The sequence below is a fragment of the Zeus faber genome, assembly GCF_960531495.2.
Source record: "Zeus faber genome assembly, chromosome: 13".
NCBI classification, from domain to species: Eukaryota; Metazoa; Chordata; class Actinopteri; order Zeiformes; family Zeidae; genus Zeus; species Zeus faber.
In genome coordinates this window covers 18,298,930-18,319,564 of record NC_137198.1, presented here as the reverse complement: position 1 = coordinate 18,319,564, position 20,635 = coordinate 18,298,930, and the positions used below count along the sequence as shown (strand labels likewise).

The 20,635-nt window shown below is 41.7% G+C and overlaps 1 protein-coding gene across 1 annotated transcript in view; it reads left to right on the top strand.

Moving 5' to 3' along the window:
- The window catches only part of ralgapa2 (Ral GTPase activating protein catalytic subunit alpha 2), a gene marked incomplete at its 5' end in the record, with an annotated part of 107,153 nt that overhangs the window by 9,234 nt on the left and 77,284 nt on the right, over positions 1-20,635 (top strand). Inside the window, 2 exons of the mRNA XM_080012977.1 lie at positions 10,297-10,407; positions 11,461-11,510. Of these exons, the coding sequence (XP_079869103.1) occupies positions 10,297-10,407; positions 11,461-11,510 (161 nt within the window). The remainder of the gene's footprint in view (positions 1-10,296; positions 10,408-11,460; positions 11,511-20,635) is intronic.

The following is a 20,635-nucleotide window of genomic DNA, read 5'->3' as shown; positions in this document are numbered from 1 at the left end:
TTGACGTTTGGTTTTGACTGTGTAAATATGCCATAGGCATCAGCATTCTCGATGACCTTCACACATTCAGCAAACATGGTGGACAAAGAAAGTGCACCCTCCAAGTGCTAGCTGGGCGAATCAAGATATCCTATTGAAGTGGAATGACATGCAGTATAGAGAACCACTGATTATCCAGTATAGTCTTGAAAAAGTCCTTTAATCTCCACATGGGTGGCGGTGCTGTAATGTTTTCAGTGTTTTTTCAGTGAAATGCTGGGAATGTTCTAACCAACCTCTGACCCTTGGCATCAGAGGTTACCATGAAGCACAGGGAGAAAAACACAGTGACATGATGGCATTTGACATCCTGTGGACTCCATCTCAGCTGGTCAGAGGGCAGGGAAACATTGCATTTCTGTGTGATCCCTGACATTTGAGTGAGATTGCTTTCCAGAAGGTATAATGGGTGGGTGTCCTAGGGATATATCAGCCCCAACAGTTCACGTGAGAAGGCTGCTGCGTCTCTCCTGAATATTTCATTATGGCCATCAGCTCTGGCTACAGGTTATTATTTTCCAGCTGGTTTTCCCACATAGTGAAGGGAACAGGTTCCCTGTATTGTCACATCATGATGGAACACAACTTCATACAACATACAACATTTTCATACAGTATGCGATAAATGTGTTTCATAATGCAATTACAATATGACTATGATAATGGCAACAGTCTAACTAAATTCTAATGTTAATAATCTATTCAGCGTATTTCATTTTTTATATATTATTTATTATCGTATAGCATTAAGTGTAGTATTTTCAGTATTTTAAGTGTAGTAAGTCCAGAAATCTATACAATTTATGAAATTTAACCTATAATTCAATAAGCTAAATGACCTAAACAGTGTTGGATTCGTAATAAAACACTGCAAACTGTTGTACTGTACGCCCTTGTGGCAGTTTCGCCTGCCACACGCTACACAAGTGGTGTTTTCAGGGCGGCACAGAGACACAGATGATGGAGTAGAAGACACACAAGTACTGTATATTGTAGCGAGTGGGCTAGGTGGAACAAGCCCCGGAGCAGATGGTCATGACAAGGGCTCCTCTCCTCTGTCTGTCTGTCTGTCTGTCTGTCTGTCTGTCTGTCTGTCTGTCTGTCTGTCTGTCTGTCTGTCTGTCTGTCTGTCTGTCTGTCTGTCTGTCTGTCTGTCTGTCTGTCTGTCTGTGTTTTTACCTGTTGCTCGTTAGACCAATCAATGAGCAAAAAGTGTACAGCCCCAGGACAAGTGTGGCTGCTCAAATCACACCACCCCTACACCACAGCCCTCTTTTCATTGGGGAAGTAGGCCATTAAAAGTGCACAGTGATGCTGATGTAGGGTTCCGTTGTGCTACTAGATCAAAGGTTGGCCAAACTTGCAAAGTTGGACATTTGCTTCAGTTTTGATTCCACGTATGTTGGACATTTGTCATATATTTTTGTGAATGGCAACTTGGCAACATTGTGAATTAGCAGCATATCTTTTGGAAAATACAGTGTGACTGCATCCAGGATTTTATTTTTGAATGTGTCTTGGATCATCTATCCGACAATGTAATGCTGGTGAAAATGTAAAATATGAAATGAAACTAACTTCCTCTAACTCATCTCAGTTTTTTTCAGCAGAAATTTGTCATGTAACTCCTTTTGGTTGGATTTGAAGTGATAGTAAAGAAGTAAAGATTTCTATCGTTAGTGTTGCCTCACACATCAGACTGCACTTCCCTGTTTTGGTATCAACTCCTGTACTGTCAACATTGTATCTGTGGTTGTTATTTTAGTTAACTCTTTCCACTTATTTTATGTAGGTCTCTGGCCATTTTATTAAGATGATATCACTGGTTGGGGAAATCGGTTTAAGTGCAGTGAGAGGCACACCTATAGATTATATAATATTACATTGCAGCCCTTTGTGATAGATTGTGATACTGATCAAATAAACCAACCGTGAATACATTGTGCAGCTCAAACTGACATTATGACCTTACTGTAGGTTATTAAGCCCTAGTAAGCAAAATTGTGCGTTGAGTTCAGTATTTTGTTTTGCAGTCAATAAGGAATAGATTTTAAATTGACCAAGCGGAGTTACTTATAGACCATTTGGAGCAAAAGTTGATCCTTGATTTGTCCTCTGTTGCTCATATATCACTGGGCCACATTCACAAAACTCTTTTTATTTCCTTTAATTTGTTTTTGAGCCTACGTAAAAGCAATGGTCGATTCATGAAGCATTCCTAGTCCCGCAATTTACTGTTTGCTTCAGGTGTACCCGATAATGAATACAAAGTAAACAGGATGCATCGGCCCATACAGACCCCTGTCAACACTATAATGATATACATGAGAAAATGGCCCAAAGGACGGTGAAAAGACCCAAGAAGAGAATCACAAACGTATCCATTCAAATAAAAGAAAATGTTCCATTGTTGTCAGGCTTGACAGCACACCCTTCCCTTGGTACAGTACCTCTATCTAACACCATCAGTCACTTAACAAGCTTTGTTCATACTATTCTAATCAGTAGTTCATGTCTACCAATGTAATCCAGCAGTTATTCATAATTGATTCATAATTTATTTCATTTATTTATTTTTAAGAATTGTTAAAAGAATGTTTCAAACATTCACAACATACATTTTGATAGTACCAAAGAACAAATTAAGGTAAGAGAAAAAATATTAATGCCACGATGTTCTTATAGATCTTCCTAAATACACTTTAGGAAGATCTAATGCCACTTTTAGATTGGATCTGATTGTGCATGCATTTCGTGAGTGAAGCCAGCTGAGCCTTGGCGCACACTTCAACTTCCTGAAACAGGCTTTTCCAAACAAGAGCGGCGACTTATCGGGGCCGGCAGCTCCTTCAGCTCCGATCTCCACCATTAAAACACTGCTTCCTCCGAGAGCAGATGGGAGATGACATCAATGTCAAGGCCACTGTTGTCTGTGAATCAGACGGGCCTTGTTTTCATTCTCTTTGGCTGGTGATTTCTGCAGGGGGGGGTGTCAAGTAAAAGGACACAGTCATCATGTCGAGGCTGGGGATACGATGCCACCGCCAGCCAGGAGAACAGGTAACATCTAAGAAGTCAGAGGAGCCCTTTAAGTGAAGGGTCCCGCCAGCGGTGGCCCACTGACGAGACTGAGGACCGTTATGTAACTAGAGATGCACCAGTCCATTGTTTTCAGTTACGATCCGATTCCAATACATATGAGCCGATGCCGATACTGATACTGATTCCGATCCCAGAGTTGTTGTTTTTTTTCTTGTTGTTGTTGGTATTATGTGTAAGGTTACATGAGGCTGTAGTAAAACAAACAGCACTTCACCTTATTAAAAGAGCAAAAAAAACCCCACAAAGATCCATTACATTTAAATGTATTCCAGAGCAATTTATTTGACCTGTGTGTTAAGTAGGCCTCGCATACTTCACAACTTACCTTCACATACAAACAAGTGTAGTTCTTTAAAGTGAATATTTGAAAAAAGATGTGAAAAACATCCAGATCTGGACCTGGGCCTTTGGATTGTATGTCAACATCGCAGCCATATTGGAACGGTCGTGGAGTAAGGGAAAGTTTTTTTTTTTTTTTCTCTTTTCTACTCCATGTAGATCGCAAACCCTTGAATATAAAAAGGACTCATTGAAATCGGTTGAGAAATGTAAATGTTGTAGTGCTTTTTATCCAGGAAAACCACAGATTCCTCTTACTTGTATTTGTTTACAGGCCAGACTCTCCCCTTCCATATGGTGGCGATAATTATATTTGAGGATTATTTTGGTTTTAAACCGGACACTCAAGCCAAAAGACCAGAGTTTCCATTTGGAAAAATTGGTGCCGGTCCACGTGTCCTGGAAGATTTCAATGTTCCTGACAAATAGGAGAGATTCCGGTCAAATATTATCTGTGTTTATTGAGCTTAAAAACAATTGGTAGGTAGCCTATATAAGGAAGGGTATAATGAAGGCATGTAGATCTATATTTTTTATTGAATATTCAAAATAAAATAAGTCCCGTCAGTTAACCGCATTTTAAAAATAAATAAATAAATATTACCAATATTACAACTTGAAATCAAATAATTTCCATTCGTGAGCAAGAAGTAACAAGTGCAGCTGCTTTAATTAACATTTCACTGGAGGGTGGAGGGCCCATATATCTGGCTGTCGGCGGGGGGGGGGGCCTGACATCCGTGGATGGGTGCTCGGGGCTCGCGGCTGGATGGGGCGTCTAGCCAGTTGTGGTAGGATGGGCCTGCCATTGCGCAAGGCGTTGATGGGTGGCGGGGTGGTCTGTCGGTGCGGGACCTCTCTCGGTGCCTGGCTTCTACGATAATTCCGACCTCATACACCAGAACCAATTGGGACAAGTCCCATACACTCACCGGTAGAAACATCTCACACACACACACACACACACACACACACACACACACACACACACACACACACACACACACACAAGCAAACATACAGGCGGTCTCATCACAGGCACACACATACACCACCAGCACCTGCTTTGAACACACCCCCGAACACCCTCCTGTTTGCATCCCTCTTCTTTTCTCCCTTATTTACTGCCATAACTACGACAGGAAGAGGCCATGTGCCGAATTGCTGTGCCAGTTTTCCTGGACTTAATGAACTCAGTTTTGTCGATACATGTTGTCATCAGATGTTTCTATGTTTACGTTTTACAGTGTTGTTTGGTTGTTTGTTTATTTGTCTCACCCGTGGTGATTATCCCCCTGTTGAAGTAGTGATTAGTTGTTTAGAGACCAAAACATGGAAAGATCGTTCCCCAAAGAGAGGGATTGGTGCTGTCAAACAAAAAGCTGTGCTCTTCTCATCCCACAGGTCGTCCACAGGACAGAGTTATTGCAGCAGTTCTTGATGATTAAAGAATGAATAAAGAGTTGCATTGCAGGTTGAGAAGTTGAACTCCACTTGCAGACTAACTCTGCCCTAGATGCAATGGCATAAAAATACTCTGTGTTGTATGACCAGCACGCTGACAGCACAGATTAAAAAAAAACAAAAAACAAAAAAAACAAACAAACAAACAAAAAAAAAAACCACTCTTTCAGTTACCATTAATTTCACACACACATACAGCATAGTCCCAATGACGTGTTGTTGCTAAGGAAGGCCTTCCCCTAGGCAGAATTAACACTACACTATTATGGCAAAGCAATAGAGAACCACGGTCTCCTTAAGGTGCTGACCATTCCCTGTCTCCCTTGACATTCAGCAGAGCTTTTGACAAGGCAGCCAGACCTGCATATTACAGCCAGTACAGGGCAGATAAGGTGGAATACAGCTAGTGGACCTGGAGAGTTAAAAAAAAAAAAAAAAAAAAGGAACACGTAAAAATAAATCAATAAATAACTACCATAAAAATGAACATTTCATTTAAATACAATTTTGGCAAGTATGTCTAAATATTAGGTGTAGTAATAAATTGTGGTGTCCCTCTTCGTCTGAGCATCTCGTCGCATATTTCTCGTATATTTTACTCTGCCTTGGGTCGAACTTAAATATTGGAAAAAAATGGCGAACTATGGATGTATGTGTCCCTGTTGTCAAGGATACATCATTTTTATGCTTCTCCTCAGAGCTTTGGACGCTATGCTCTGTCTCTGCTCCGTGTGTACTGTGTTTACAAGTGCAGCCTGTGGGCGGGGCTTATTTATATATCGACAAATGTGATTGGTTCGAGGTGAAAGGTCAGCTTTAGATGGTCCAAACTGATTGGCTTTCCGTTGCAACTTGCTGAACATGGAAATGAACGGATCTGCAGATTTTTTTTTTATCGAAATGATCAAGTTTATTTCAACATAAAGGGGAAAAATATGGTGATAATAATCGTTGTCATTTTATCACCCAGCACTAATTCAAATAGTACTTTGAGGAAATTTTTTTCACTGGACATTATGACCTGAGAGGTTTAAATATGTTGGACTTCAACACATTTTCCCGGTCAAAAACTAGTAATCATCGGATAACAGCAACTCTGCAAAGGGTGTAGCTGTGTAGTTTTGAATCCTCAACCTGTGATTCGTTTCCGTGTGGAGCTGCACAAATAGAGCTTGTACTCTTGGTAGCTCTATAGTGGCGCATATTATATACATCGCATCACGACATCTGATTTTGAGGACAAAGACAGCTCACTGGCTGCTTCAGTCCGCGATGGTTTCCCAAACTCCAACGACCAGTTACTATTCGTGCATTGCGCTTTACAATTAAATTATTTGCCGAGTTTTAATTCTCGAGGAGGCAGACCGTTAAAGCAAAATTAGCATTAGCAAAATAAAAAGACTGGTTCATGGTCAAGAACAACCTATGGAATAGAATTTGGATCGGCACATGGATCGGCAACGTCATTCCAATATCCCATGAGTGAATGAAGTCGGTATCAGCACCCGATACAATATTGGATCGGATCGGTCCCATCTCTATGTGCAACGAAAGCCCTTCAGCCAGTGACAGTACACGCTGACAATGGAGAGGCTCTAACCTTTGCCGTGAGGAGAAACTGAAAATAAGTGTTTCTGTTCATGCCCGTTCTAATGTAGTAGAGGTGCACCTTCTCAGATTCAGTCTTGCTACCATCAGACTGCTCCTCTCCATCTTGCCTTGAGACTGTTTTGTTTTTTTTATTTTTTTTTATTTTGTTTTTCCTTTTCCTCTCCATCCGTCATGCTCCGCGGGCTAGCTGGCTCTGGGGATTTGTGCAAACGGCGAGCAGAGAGTGAAGGCTAGAGAGATCAGAATTAGAGAGGCTCTGATGCCTGTCTGACATGCAGCATGTCAAATGGAACTTCTCCACACACACACACACACACACACACACACACACACACACACACACACATCTACACTTAAGCATTGACACAAACTTCACACAAAGTCAAATTGGTCTACTCTTCTAATATTAGATTATCGTAGAATTAATTAATAGCTTACGCGCAAACAACTCACAGCTGCCTGTGTTTGATATTCAATTACCAGCAGACAAATTGTGTTAGTATAGGACTCTAACGGGGATAAATGTGGCAGCTGTTTTCAGTGTTGGGATTTATTTACGCCTATTTGTTGGTTATTAAATGAAATATACTGTTTGTTAAACATGAGGTAGGTTTTGTTGTGTTTCTTTTTTATTCTATGATTTAAACGCAAACTACTATTAAAGATGTATGTATCTATGATGTCCTCATAGATAAAAAACAACAAGATTGGAGTATCAATCTCGTAACACCTGGAATGGACGCCCAAACACACACCGACCAAAGTGGTCGGCATTGGGCTTCCTTCTCCTCTCCTTTCCTTTCCACTGTTCTCTTCCTCCTTTCCTTCCTCTTCGCCCCTCACCTCTGCTCCCCGGGCATGCAGCAGTTCTGCTGATGAGTCAACATGTTTTCCTGAGCTCGCTGGCAGGCCAGCAGACAGGACGCCCTCCAACTGAATAAGCAGTGTTGAAAACCGGACCGTGTGACAGGCTGAGATAAGAGACTCCAGCTCCAGGGCCCTGAGAGCCTCTCGGGGCCTTGCAGCCCGTCGCCACTGAAACTCTGCCGCAGTGAATTTCAGATATCTTGAAATAATTTTTGACTGAAAATTGTTGGCTAATATAACTTATCATGGTCTATTCCACAGCCTTAATCCTATTTTCTTTGTCTACTGTGGTTAGGAAGTATAGTCTTGCAAGGCGTGTGCGTGCGTGCGTGCGTGCATGCCTGCCTGCGTGTGTGCGTGCGTGTGTGTGTGTGCGTGCTAGTGCTCAAGGTTGACGGAGCAGAACAGTTTGCGGAGTGTGAATTGAACAGATCTGATTAGCTCAATGTCTGCCGCTGCCCTGATGACTGTAAGCTAGCACTGTCTACATCAATAGCTGTTGAAGCAAAGAGAGCATTTAATGATGTGGGGCCTCCTTTGGGAGGTGGACACTTCGAGGAAGGTGCGCGTGCGTGCGTGCGTGCGTGCGTGCGTGCGTGTGTGTGTGTGTGTGTGTGTGTGTGTGTGTGTGTGTGTGTGTGTGTGTGTGTGTGTGTGTGTGTGTGTGTGTGTGTGTGTGTGTGTGTGTGTGTGTGTGTGTGTGTGTTTGCTTCAGAAAAACAGAGGGATACCATCTGAAATGCAAATGAGTGATCCAGTGATCTGACCTGCAATGCAGATAAACAAACAGTGTAGGCATATACACATGCACAGTTATCACGTGGCAAACTAAAAAGTAATCAGTTCAGACTGACGCTGGGCTGGTTGTAAAAGATTTTTCACTTTAGTGCAGAGATATAATTATTATAGGGGAGACAGAGCACTTAATACATTTTTAATGGGAAAGTCTGCAACAGTAAGGATGGCGGCACCAACAGCATCACGCAAGGCTCAACCCTCCTTGAGCTTTCATCATAAATAAATCCAGGTCCATGTTTCTATTGAACGTTGTAATATCGTTGTTCCGTGGAAAGCTGAATGCTGAATATGTATTGGCATTAATGTAAATGTTTTTCTGTCTCCTTTGGAACATTTTACACTATGTGTTAGGTGTAGATAGCTCCTTGTTAAATGATAAAGGAGTCTTGTCTTTATTTCTCTTCGGTATTTATATGAGCTCACATTTATCAGAAAACGTCAAAGAATATGGTAAAATTATCACCTTGCCAGAGAAACCTTACCCTTTCCTTTTTGACCTCAAATTCAGCATAGTAAGAGGATTGTGTGCCTCACTTTGCAAACCTTTTCTAAAGAAGACTTGGTCCCACTTAGCTTTGACGGCTTACTTTAGTGGCTCCAAGCAGTATTATGTTCAGAGAGTAATCCCTCCAAGACTGAAAAGGCCTATCGTCGATAAATTTTGTAAATGTTGGTTCATGGTTTTGGAGATAATGCCACGAATGCCTCCTGTGTCTAGTTTCTGTATTTGTATATGTAACGCAGGCTTTCTGGTTCATAGAAGAAAGACAAGATGCTTCTGGAATCTAGATGCTCTGGTGTGTGTTAGATATTCTACATTTCTCAGTTGAGCAACGCAGGTCTGCCAGTTCCTTCCTGTACAGCTGCGCATCCCTGTCAGTTCAACATAATTGCCTATCCTAAGGGAATATCACAAGTGTGTGAATGGAATACATGTTTTGTGTGTGTGTGTGTGTGTGTGTGTGTGTGTGTGTGTACGTATGTATTATTATATTATAACACACACACACACACAAGCTGCTGTGCTCCACCTTTAGCCATGAGTACAAATTCATTGTGCAGTGGTGGTTTAGTTGTCTGTAACCTAAATCTCAGGGCTCAGAAAAAAAAATCACAAGTGTCTTTGTCGCACATTGACTGCAAAATGCTGCTTTTGGGAGTCTTCCAGCATGCCATGTGGTACAGGGAGACTCCCAACAGAAGGTGAGTCTTAATTGCTCTGTTAGTGTGCCAGCGCTCCTCCTGGCCTGTATCTGATTATTCAGACCAGGCCGATCTCGTTACCGCGGTTGTATGAGAGCCCGGCCTCGTATTCATGCTTCATTTGGACATTTTATGAAGTGTGTTGGGAATTCGCCATCTCCAGTCTGTCTGTGACTTTGTGAGTGCTTGGCCTATATCTGTCCCTATTTATTGTTGCCCCGAGCTTGTGTGTGTGACCACTCCCGTACCTTCAGACTTGCCTCGATCCGGGCCAGCTCTCTTTTCCTATAACAATACCACACCTAATACACCACACACCAGCCGCCCAAACTCTCTCATAGATCTCCAGAGATCTGTAAGACTTTTTTTTATTTATGTCTGTTTATGCCTGACATTGTGTAACACTTAAACCACACCTTTTACAGACACACACACACGCACCCACACACTCTTCAAATGCGACTCCAGTGTTGTGAAGCGGGCAGGTTTTGGGGAACAGCGGGGAGGAAATGTGTCCTCGATACAAGGCTAGGCACAGGTTCCCATTGGCACTTTGTGAGACAGGTCCCTGTAGACCAGCATGCACATGTATGTACATGCAGATTCATCTACTTAAGACACACACACACACACACACACACACACACACACACACACACATTAGAATCCATATAGAGTAGGCTTCTTTGATATGAATACTCCTTTAATGGTTCACTGTAGGCTCCATCTCATGTGTTGTATTTTTAAATTTGCTTTACCTGTTGATCCTTGATATGTCGCTAGGTTTATGCTGTCAGTTACATTTTGAGTTAAGCGTTGTCTTCTGATTATTGAGTACATTCCTTTGACCGTGTCTTTGTTTTTCATTTGCAGATATCATTGAGAAGAGTGAACTCAAGACGTTCTTCGAGAGCAACTGTTCTCAGATTTATTTTATCTTCTATGAAAATTTCATTACACTGGAAAGTAACTTAAAGCAAAAAGGTGAGGACCATTGCATGTGCATTCATTATTTATTGGGGGAATTGTTGTGAACACAAAGCCAACATGGCTAGCATTAGAGAGTTTTTTTTTTTTTTTGTTTTTTTTTAACAAGGTGTCAGGTTCACTTCAGTCTATATCCAAGCCTGTTCATGCACTCGCTTTGGGCCAGTCAGCTAAACATGAATTAAGACCGTGGTCTGTAACGCAACCACGTGATTTTACAGCCATAGAACGGGCAGTGATTTGGGACTAGGGGAAAGCAGAGAATTGAAATAATCAGCACTAAAGCCCCAGAGCTTATTCACTGCTTTATAAAAGTGATATATTATCCACCTCAGGCTACAGAGACGCGCTGTGGGAAATACAAGATTTTCTTTCTCTTCCCTTATTCCACAGAATAATTTAGCTTACTTTAATAGATGGTTGTATTCTTGGAAGATTTGATGTACATTCTATCTATAATGAGTATGTCATAATATTCAGCTCTACATGGGAGAATTGAGTAATGGGAAAGTAATGAACTCCTGACACTTAAGATAATGAACATTGGAGAAAATTACAAAAACGACCAAAGCCAAAATTCAGTTCATATTTGCTGTTTCTCAGAACTGGTGTGTTTTCTTCTAGTCCTTCGGTATCAGGCTCGCATCGGACGCTGAGTGTTTGCTAGATAAAAAAAAAAGTGCTGTTTATCTGTCATACTGTAAACAGCACTTGACACAACTCGACACACAGTGACACCCAGATACACAGAGCGGAGCACTTTCACTCTCCATAAGTGCTCAAGGAAGAGATCTTACCTGAACACACAAACAGGCACGCACCCACGCGCCATGCCTTTAAGTAATTCAAGGGACACTCAGCTGCTGTCCCTCCTCCTACATCTCAATCCCAACATACCACACATCCAGGCACTTGTTGTCATATAAATGATTCAGATTAAGAAAACATTCAACACATTACTTGTAAAATCATCTATTTTAATTGCTTTTTCACTGATTGTGTGTCTATTATTATTTGCTTATAAATCCAACCACTCTCCTTTTCTTTCAGGGAACAAATCTCAAAGGGAGGAGCTGGACTCTATCCTCTTTATTTTTGAAGTAAGTGTCTGTCCCCCTGTCGTTTTCCCTGCTTGTGTCTCCATTCGTGTTGAGAGTTCCTGCAGCCTCAATGTGTTTACTGAACTCTGGGGAGGGGCTACAGCTTCAATGCCACCTCCGTGCAAGTCAGGCTACTTCCTGAAATTTGTCTGAAATAACCTTGTAACCGATTGCTGATTGAGTTAAGGAGGGAAAAAAAAAAAAACAATTACCTCTGCTTTGCTGCTTTTTATTTGCGCACAGGCCATTCCTTTGGCAGTTCAGTTCCCATTATTTATGATGCTGAATTTATATTTCCTCCTCCAAGACATGTATAGTGTCCGTGCGTGTGCGCGTGCATGTGTGTGTGCAGGGCACGGTTTGCTTTACTGCCCATGTCGTCTGACTGCTGGAGGTTAAAGTCCTCCGCCTTGTTTTCCCACCTGACTGCAACAGCGGCTCCAGTTTCCAGTACAAACAGCCAGCTCTCCAGTTACATTTGCTCAGGGCAGGGCGTGGGAGCTTGGTGGTTGAGCAGGGATCAGGGGGAGGGATGTCCCGTTTGTCCCTCTTTCTGTCCTGGTCATTCAGATCGGGCGAGAGCAGTTTGTAAAGGGGAGTGTCCCTCAAACTATGTCAACAAAAGCTCTTCCCAGCGCAGCCGGCCCAGAAGAAGATTATCCTTGCGTCTGCAAAGTGAAGGGCCTACACACTCAACGTATCTCTCTGAAAATCATGGCTGTGTTACAGTAGCATCAGACCAGACACCACACACCCTCTACTCCATTCCCAGTGATGCATTCCCCATGGACCAGTTGTGTATCCCTAATGCAGCTTCGTCTCTGTTCCCATGTTATCATGTTACCTACTACCTGCTTAGGGTAGTGTTTATTTTGTTTAAGGGGACGGGTGTAGGTGGGGAACGCCATGGCTTCTATTAAAGGTTGATTCAAAATATATTAATTGATTCAATTAATTGTCCACCTCCCCTATTCAATTTTATAAAAATATTGTTGACAAAATACTTTTTTTTTTGTGTTGATTGATTCTTTCTATTTTGACGTTATGGTATGTTATGAATAAATTGTTAAACCTGAACCCCAGTTTAGCTTCCTTTCCATCTTTGAGGTGAGGGCAGCCATCTTGCTGGGCTGCCTCTTAAGCTACCCTGAAGCCTTCTCTAGTCCGTCTACACACATTCCATCATTGAACCTGTAAATATGGTCCAGATTTACTTAACTCCTACATATTTATGCGGTTATCCATTCAAAAAGAAGTATTATTTAAAGCAGCTTAACCCTGACATGTCCCTTTTTAGCCCTGTCCTGCAATGTGTGCTTTTACTCTGTATTGGGGAGATAAGTTCACTTTGAGCAGTCTGTAAAGGAAAGATAAACTGCTGCTCTGAACCTCAGCTCTAGTGCATTATGTGGACCCTCTTTTTATATGAGATTACACACATTGTATCACAACTGGTTGTAAATATGACATTCATGCATACTTTTATGTGGGCAACTATACAATGATATTTTATGGTATGTTAGTAAGAGGTGATATTTAGTTCAGGGTGAGAATGGTGACAATCGAGTTGCTATGATGGTAGCATTCTGAGCGTATTGAGTCGGTCAACTTAATCTTCTTTTGTAACCTTTTTGGCAATGCTGTGTTCTGTAATTTTAGTACAAGTACCATACTTAGTACCAAGGCACTACAGAGCTGTGTGTCGAATAAGCTGTGTTCAGACATCTCTATGAACAAAAGCCATTTATCAGTCTTGTACTTTCCGACACTCTTTACACTGAATGACAGTCCAAGAATAAAGACTCCCCCCTTAGCTACAGTGGCCCCTTCTCTGGTCACGGTCATTTATTTTTATTTTATTATTTAAAAAAAAAAAAAATTTGGCCATAGTACAAGAAGATGTCACCCCTCAGTCTGTCTGCATCTGCTTCTTTTCCACCTTGCAAGGATGGACCAATGACACATTTCGCTTCCAATACCAATTCGGAAACGGCAGTCTTCAATGCAGGTCTTTGCATTGGAGATGCTATCTGATACAATCCCCCATTCCAACCCGGTCTCATGCTGACATCCCATAGCACTACAGTGTCTGTATCAGTCCTTCCCTGCATTCCATTCTTGTATCCTTGTCCGAATGAGACTGTGACATGGATTCCTGAAATGTGAGTCTGTGTGTGGGGTTTGCTTGCTCCATGGGGATTACTTCACTGTCATGATGAGGTATGTGACCCCCTTTTATCGGTTGCTGTGGCAAAGCATCACATACACACACCCCACCCTTTCTCAGCCTGCTGTAGTAATGGGTGCCTTGAGGGGGATTATCTTTTGTTCCTCCCCCTAAACGGTGCTGTAGCGTCCCTGCCCCCACAGCCACCTCCACCACCAGCCATCTCCAATCCTTTCCAAGGTTTCTTTGTGTCTGGTGCCATCAACCAGGGATGCTGCTTCCAGAGATGGGGGGGATGTGCATCTGTGTAAGAATGCTACAACATTGCTACGGCTAGCTTTCTTTTTTACAGGCATTTAGCCAGCAACACTCGTCGATACATGTCACTGACTGAAACAAGCATTGTAGGCAACGCGATAGACTGATATTGGCCTTTTAGGGCCATTAGGAGGAACAAGTCAGTTTTGCACCACCTATTAGCAGTTCACTCTCACTCACTGACCTAAATGCTCAGCAGATCATTGAGCTTATGACTAAGAGAAAGCCATCACATTCCAATTAAACATAAAGGACATTTGTTTGTTTTTTTTGTTGCCAAACCAGCATACTCTACTCGCCTTAACCACAATTATTGTCACACCATGAAAGTCTGCTGGGTAACTCTAACACCTATACGTTCAACTGTTTAGGCTAGGGCAGGGCAGCACGGAAGAATGTATTACCTAGCCAATCGGGTAATTTGACGATCACTGAAATAAGTAATGAATTGAAAGGTTGCTCAAGGTCAAGGCTTTTTACTAAAAAGGGCCTTTTCAGTGAAAAGCCTCGCCTTGCCGAGTTTATCTACAGTGGTATTTGCATATACGTGTATTCATTTGAAAGGAAAGCAGGCTGGACAAAACAGGGGGAAAATTTGCATGCCCTTCTTATCTCTGCATGTTGTTGCCACATTTGCGCTCTGGCCTCCGGCTATGCAAACAAGGCCTAGTTTAGGAAAAGTTGATGAAGCAGTGAGGCTTCTCTTTTCTCCAAACAAGCTTCAGGTGATTAGTTTTATCGCATGTATTAAGAGTGTGGTATGTGGTCCCTCCCTTTGGTTGTCATTTCACCTCAGCCGTTAATATGAATAATTCCTGGCACCGACCCCATCTGCCTCCCATCTCTATATCAAATTGATTTCAAAGTACATTATTTCCAATTAACCTCCGACTGTTCAACGGCTGTGAAGCTTAATTGCGAGTAAAGGAGGAGTAGACGGATGAGGAATGATTCTGAAAACCAATTGGGCACCAACAGTGCTCGCTCAGTATGTGCAGGTACAACAAGGATCAAACACACGCACACTCTTGATCTCTTTTGCTGTCGTCACTGTCACAACACTGAACTCATGAGTCAACTGACTTGGGTCCCAGGCCTTGAGGCCCTCTGGTGTGTTTGTCCTCTCTCATGTTCATAGATGACCTTTAATCTTTTCGGGGATTTGGCTCCAGCTGCCATCAGAGGTTGTGGGACAGATTATGGGAGAGTTTTGAGCCTTTGGCCCTGTGATCAAGCAACCTCGTATGGATGCTAACATCTGCTGCATGGTTTGCCACACTGTCTCCCCAGGATGTGACCTTACCCTGACCTTGGTCATTTGTCACTCGGATCTGACTCAGCATTTTGAATTCTGGACCACGCTGTCATCCGCACGGAAAACTCCCTCAAAACTTGTTTTTGCTTTTTGTCTGATATTGATTTTGGGTGAATAATTTCCTCCTTAGATCCACAGTGGAGCAGTTTGAACTGGGAACCTCTGAGGTGGAACCTGTCTCCTGTAAAAAACCCTCTGGTGATAGTACTGTGATCGCAGGGACTGATAAAGGGAGATTAGAGATTACATGGCACACATTATTATTATTATACTCTGGCGCTCTTGGCAGGCCGACTATTAGTTTTGATAAATAACTGTATAAATCGCAGCACAAAATCCACCCTGCATGTAAATGGTGAAAGTAGGTCATGAATAATAAAATGTCAAGCTGTATCATGGGTAGCCATCAGTATCTCCTCTCTGTTTTATTGTTTTGCTTCTCCCTTGGCTAATGGTCTCTGACCCCCACACCCCAAACAGCAGCAGTGCTTGTCAATTTCACATTATGGTCACTTAGCAATCAGATAAAAGAGGCGGGTCTCAAAGGTTTTGATGACAGATAACGTCCGCTTCATACAAACGGCCAGTTATTTATTAATATGTGAAAAGTATATGAAAAGTAATGAAGGACAAATGGGGTTAGTTCATAATAAATCAAAAAAAAAAAGCCCTGATCTAATTTTTTTTTTTTTTTTTTTTTTTTTTAGCAAAAAGAAGAATAATTTAAAAAATGCCCCTAATCTGTTCATCTGTCCTCCATTAAAGCTCTCGAAAATAATATGATATCATTAATCAAAAACGCAAGTATGTTTTGGGTCCTCTGTGTGTTCTCTGAGGGAGCGATCGGGGTGCAATTTGCGCCCCTCTCTCACTCAGTGGAGAGGGAGCAATCACGTGTCCCATTCCTCTCAATAAAGAAAATAAAAACATTATTTTTATTTTATATTTACTTTATTTTACTCAATTTCCTTATTCTTTATATAAAAAAAGCACTGTGCGTAATGGGCACACTCTCAGCATCACTCTCTTAATAACAATTATAAATAAAAACAAAAATATGAGAATGTGTAAACAACACACCTAAACACAGAAGAGCTTTAGCAAAACTAGACTTTAGAATAATGGACAATAAGTTACTTATTACATTACTTTAAGTTACTCACCAAAATAAGGGAATAATCAATAAAAAAGGATGCTATTTTTGCCGGAGGGGAACGCTGGTAGCAAAAGGCAAATAACTACCTGCAGTTCCGCAGCTCTGATGAGAGCAATCTTTTCTTCTGATGTATTGATGTATTTAATTTACTCCGTTTCCTGCTGCCGCCCTGCTGTTGAGCAGATTGCAGATCGTTCCTGAAAAAAATCTACCCGCGTCCTCAAGGCCCGGTGGTAAATATCCTGTGGCCTGGCATCGTCCACGAGCCAGTAGTTGGGAACCTCTGGCTAGAAGACATTCCCTGGGTGATGGTCGGGTTTATTTCCCACTTTCATCACTACATCTGTGGGATAACAGGACAGTGGGATAACAGACGAACTCCGAAGGAGAGGGAGACGGTGTGTCGTGCTTCTCCGCCGACACGGACTTTCGGCACCGAATATTTCTCTCTAATGTGCATTCACTGTGCAACAAACTGTATGAACTTATATTGAACTCTATTGTTTTTTTTGTCTGTTTTTTTTATATTCAAATTGCATTCATATTTATAGTTCATGAAAGTCGGTCCGGACCGGGATGAGCCGCAGTTGACACCCACCAGTGTACGCTGCATTGTACGGATCTTTACCGCCCCAATATCACGACCATGTTGGACAATATTTACCACAAAAATATGGGCAGAATCGCAAACCTGATTGTGATTTCAAAGTTCGAAATCGACCGCTCATTTGGAACTATTTTCGATTTTGAATCTGAATCGTGACACCCCTAACGAATATCCAAATGATGTATGAGTTATGCATTGATGTAGTCATCAGAAAATCAAACGGACCCTTGTTTCTGCGTAAGGAAACCATAACGTTAAGTCTGTGTTCACCGTCGTTTCCATGGACACAGAAGGCCACACAGATGCCGTGAAAGTTAAATTATTTCACTTTTTTCCACTCCTTTTCGGTTGTTATTTATAAAAGAGTTGAAAATATGTGGGGCGGAACAATAATATTCAGAAAATAATTAGTATAGGTAGCCTGGATGAACTTGCCTGGGTTTGGTGTTAATTTATTTGCATGAGCTACAGTACTTAGCTACAGTCTTCTGGCAATTATTTGGCAACATAATAGCATACATAGTCAGAATGTCACATACATGTTAACAGTTTGATTTGCAAACCATTTACAGGTAGTCCTCACTTAACGACTTACCTGTTTAACGACCGTTCGGGCTTGTGACCTGCTCTCATACCAGTCTGTATTGTACGCTGCCTACAATACTGCAGCATCTCAGCATCAAGCCTATATACGCCAACCCCATTATATACTATATACAATTTACAGTATATACTATATACACTATACAGTATATACTATATACACTATATTTATTACATACACTATGTATACTGTATACACTATATATACTATATACACTATACAGTATATACTATCTACACCATATACACTATATTTACTATATATACTATATACACTATATAAATCTCATCTTATTACCGTTCTCAGTCTCAGTCTCTTCTCACAGTCTATCGGTGTTCACTACACTAGCGTTTGCAATGGCCACGCCTCCTTACCGTGAAATAACACGGGTCTTCGCTTATCGACCAATTCGCTTAACGACCTGGTCCTAGGAACGGAACTCGATCCTTAAGTGAGGAGTATCTGTATTTACATAATAAAAATCGAGGTATTTGAACTCAAATGTCAAATATTGTCAGAAAAATTGAAATTTGAGTCTGGAAAAGTATGGAATTTTTAAATGGAAAATGTGTAGGAACCCTGAACCTGGAGAGAACCACTAAATCCATCTTTTTCATAGTGCCTACATGTTTATAGGGGAATGAGCGATGTGACCATAATATATAAATTAGCGGTTAACATTTTTTTATCTGTACAATTTCTCCGTAAAACAGCAATATACACCGATCAGCTAGAGCATTGAAACCACTGACAGGTGAAGTGAGAAACATTGCTCATCTCTTTCCAATGGTACCTGTCAACGGATGTATATATTAGGCAGCAAGTGAACAGTCAGTTCTTGAAGTAAATAGACAAGTGTAAGGATCTGAACAACTTTAACAAGGGCCAATTTGTGTTGGCTAGGCGACTGGGTTAGAGCATCTCCAAAACGGCAGGTGTTGTGGGGTGTTTCTGCTATGCAGTGGTTAGTACCTCCCAAAAGTGGTCTGAGGAAGGACAACCGGTGAACGGACGTCAGATTCATGGGCGCCCATGGGCTCATCGATGCGCATGGAGAACGAAGGCTAGCCCGTCTTGTCCAATCCCACAGAAGAGCTACTGTAGCACAAATTGCCAAAAAGGTTAATGCTGCTATGATAGAAACGTGTCAGAACACACAGTGCATCACAGCTTGCTGTGTATGGGGCAGCAAAGTTGCAGACCGGTCAGAGTGCCCATGCTGACCCCTGTCCGCTGCCAAAAGCGTCTACACTGGGCACGGTACCGTTAGAACTTCTTCATCATGTGGATGGCTGGGGTTAGGGACTAGTCCAATGAAGGATCTGTGGGATGTGCTGGAACAACCAGCTTGATCCATAGGGCCCCAACTTGCAACTTCCAGGACTTAAAGGATCTGCTGCTAAAATCTTGGTTCCAGATACCGCAGGACACCTTTAGAGTTCTTGTGGAGTCCATGCCTCGAGGGGTCAGAGCTGTTTTGGCAGCACGAGGTGGAGCTAAACAGTATTTGTGGTTATTAGTGGTGGTTTTAACGTTGTGGCTAATAGGTGTATAATGCACACTCAAAACACAGACACAATGGCTATTTATAACTGCAACAGAGTGCTATTTATATTGACTGCTTTGGCTCAAAGTTGAGTGTGTTAGCTTTCTGGCTTATCCACGCCGAAGAATAATTTAAGCACTGGTGGCGTGCCATGTATAGTAGTAAGTTTAAAGATATCAGATCATTGGATATCCATTTCTTTAACGCGAGTTTGACTGCTCAAAACCTGCCGCTCTACAATGGAAATAGAAAAACGGATAAATACAGAACCAATACTGGCAGAAAAAATGACCACTCACTGCTAATAAATACATGAACAAAGATGTGTCTTTTAAATAGGCTGTCTCAGATTGAATCGGGTTTAATTTAGGGCGTCTCTGAGGGAAGGAAAGTTTGGAAACCCCGGTCGAAGACATTGCTTTTACTACTCTATAGAACCCTCATTAAGACTGACTGATCTACTACAGAAGATTATTGGTTAATGCTTATGCAAATTCACCCCAGTGTGGCTTTGGTCTGCATGTTGAACAGGCTGAGAACAAAGGAATCGTCATGTTTGCAGCTATATTTGCCGTTTAGTTACTTTGCCTACATCTATATAGGGGAACTGTGACGCTCATAATGTATGAGAAAGAATTATGTATTGTCTTACTATACCAGAATTCATTTGGAAACACAATTTGTTTTGTGAATTCCTAATTTGGATTATGTGAACTCACTTCCCTTCCCCTGTCCAACACCACCGGTGTCTAACTACAAGATATATATCCAATTTCAATACATAGACACTTTGGGTTAAGGTAGAAAAGAGAGGATGGTATGACAAAAAGGCTAGAGGAAGCGTTGGATTGCACTCTCCTGCTGCCACCCACTGGTCACAGACAGAAGCAGACATTTCTTTATAATTCAATTTTAGCACTGTTGTTGCAGTCTTTCCTTCGTCCTTTATAGCCCTGAGTAAATTCAAAAGTTATGACCTTCCAACAATTTTATTTTGGTGCTGCCGTGCCTGATTTAACGCCTTGCTTCATCCACCAAATCTGGTTGCTATTCAAATGAGTAATGCTTTGAGCCAGGAGGAGTAGACCTTAATGAAGCTGTGAAATATGTTACTCTACACGCTATTTAGTACTTTCCTTGTTGCAGACATGTGACCAAGTCCCCCTTTTCCAAGTCACAAGTAGGTCTCAAGTCATTTGGTCCAGGTCTCAAGCAAGTCCCAAGTCATTTTAACATTGGTCAAGACAAGTCCCAAGTCAAGCCACTTTCCCCAAGTTACTCCAGTCTTAACTGCAGTATCCTGTCTTTATAAAGAGAAAAGACAAGGTGTAGGTACCCATCTAATTATGATATTATTGGCCAATCTATCTAACCTTTTCAAATTAAGAAATAAAAAATAAAGGGTTTTATAA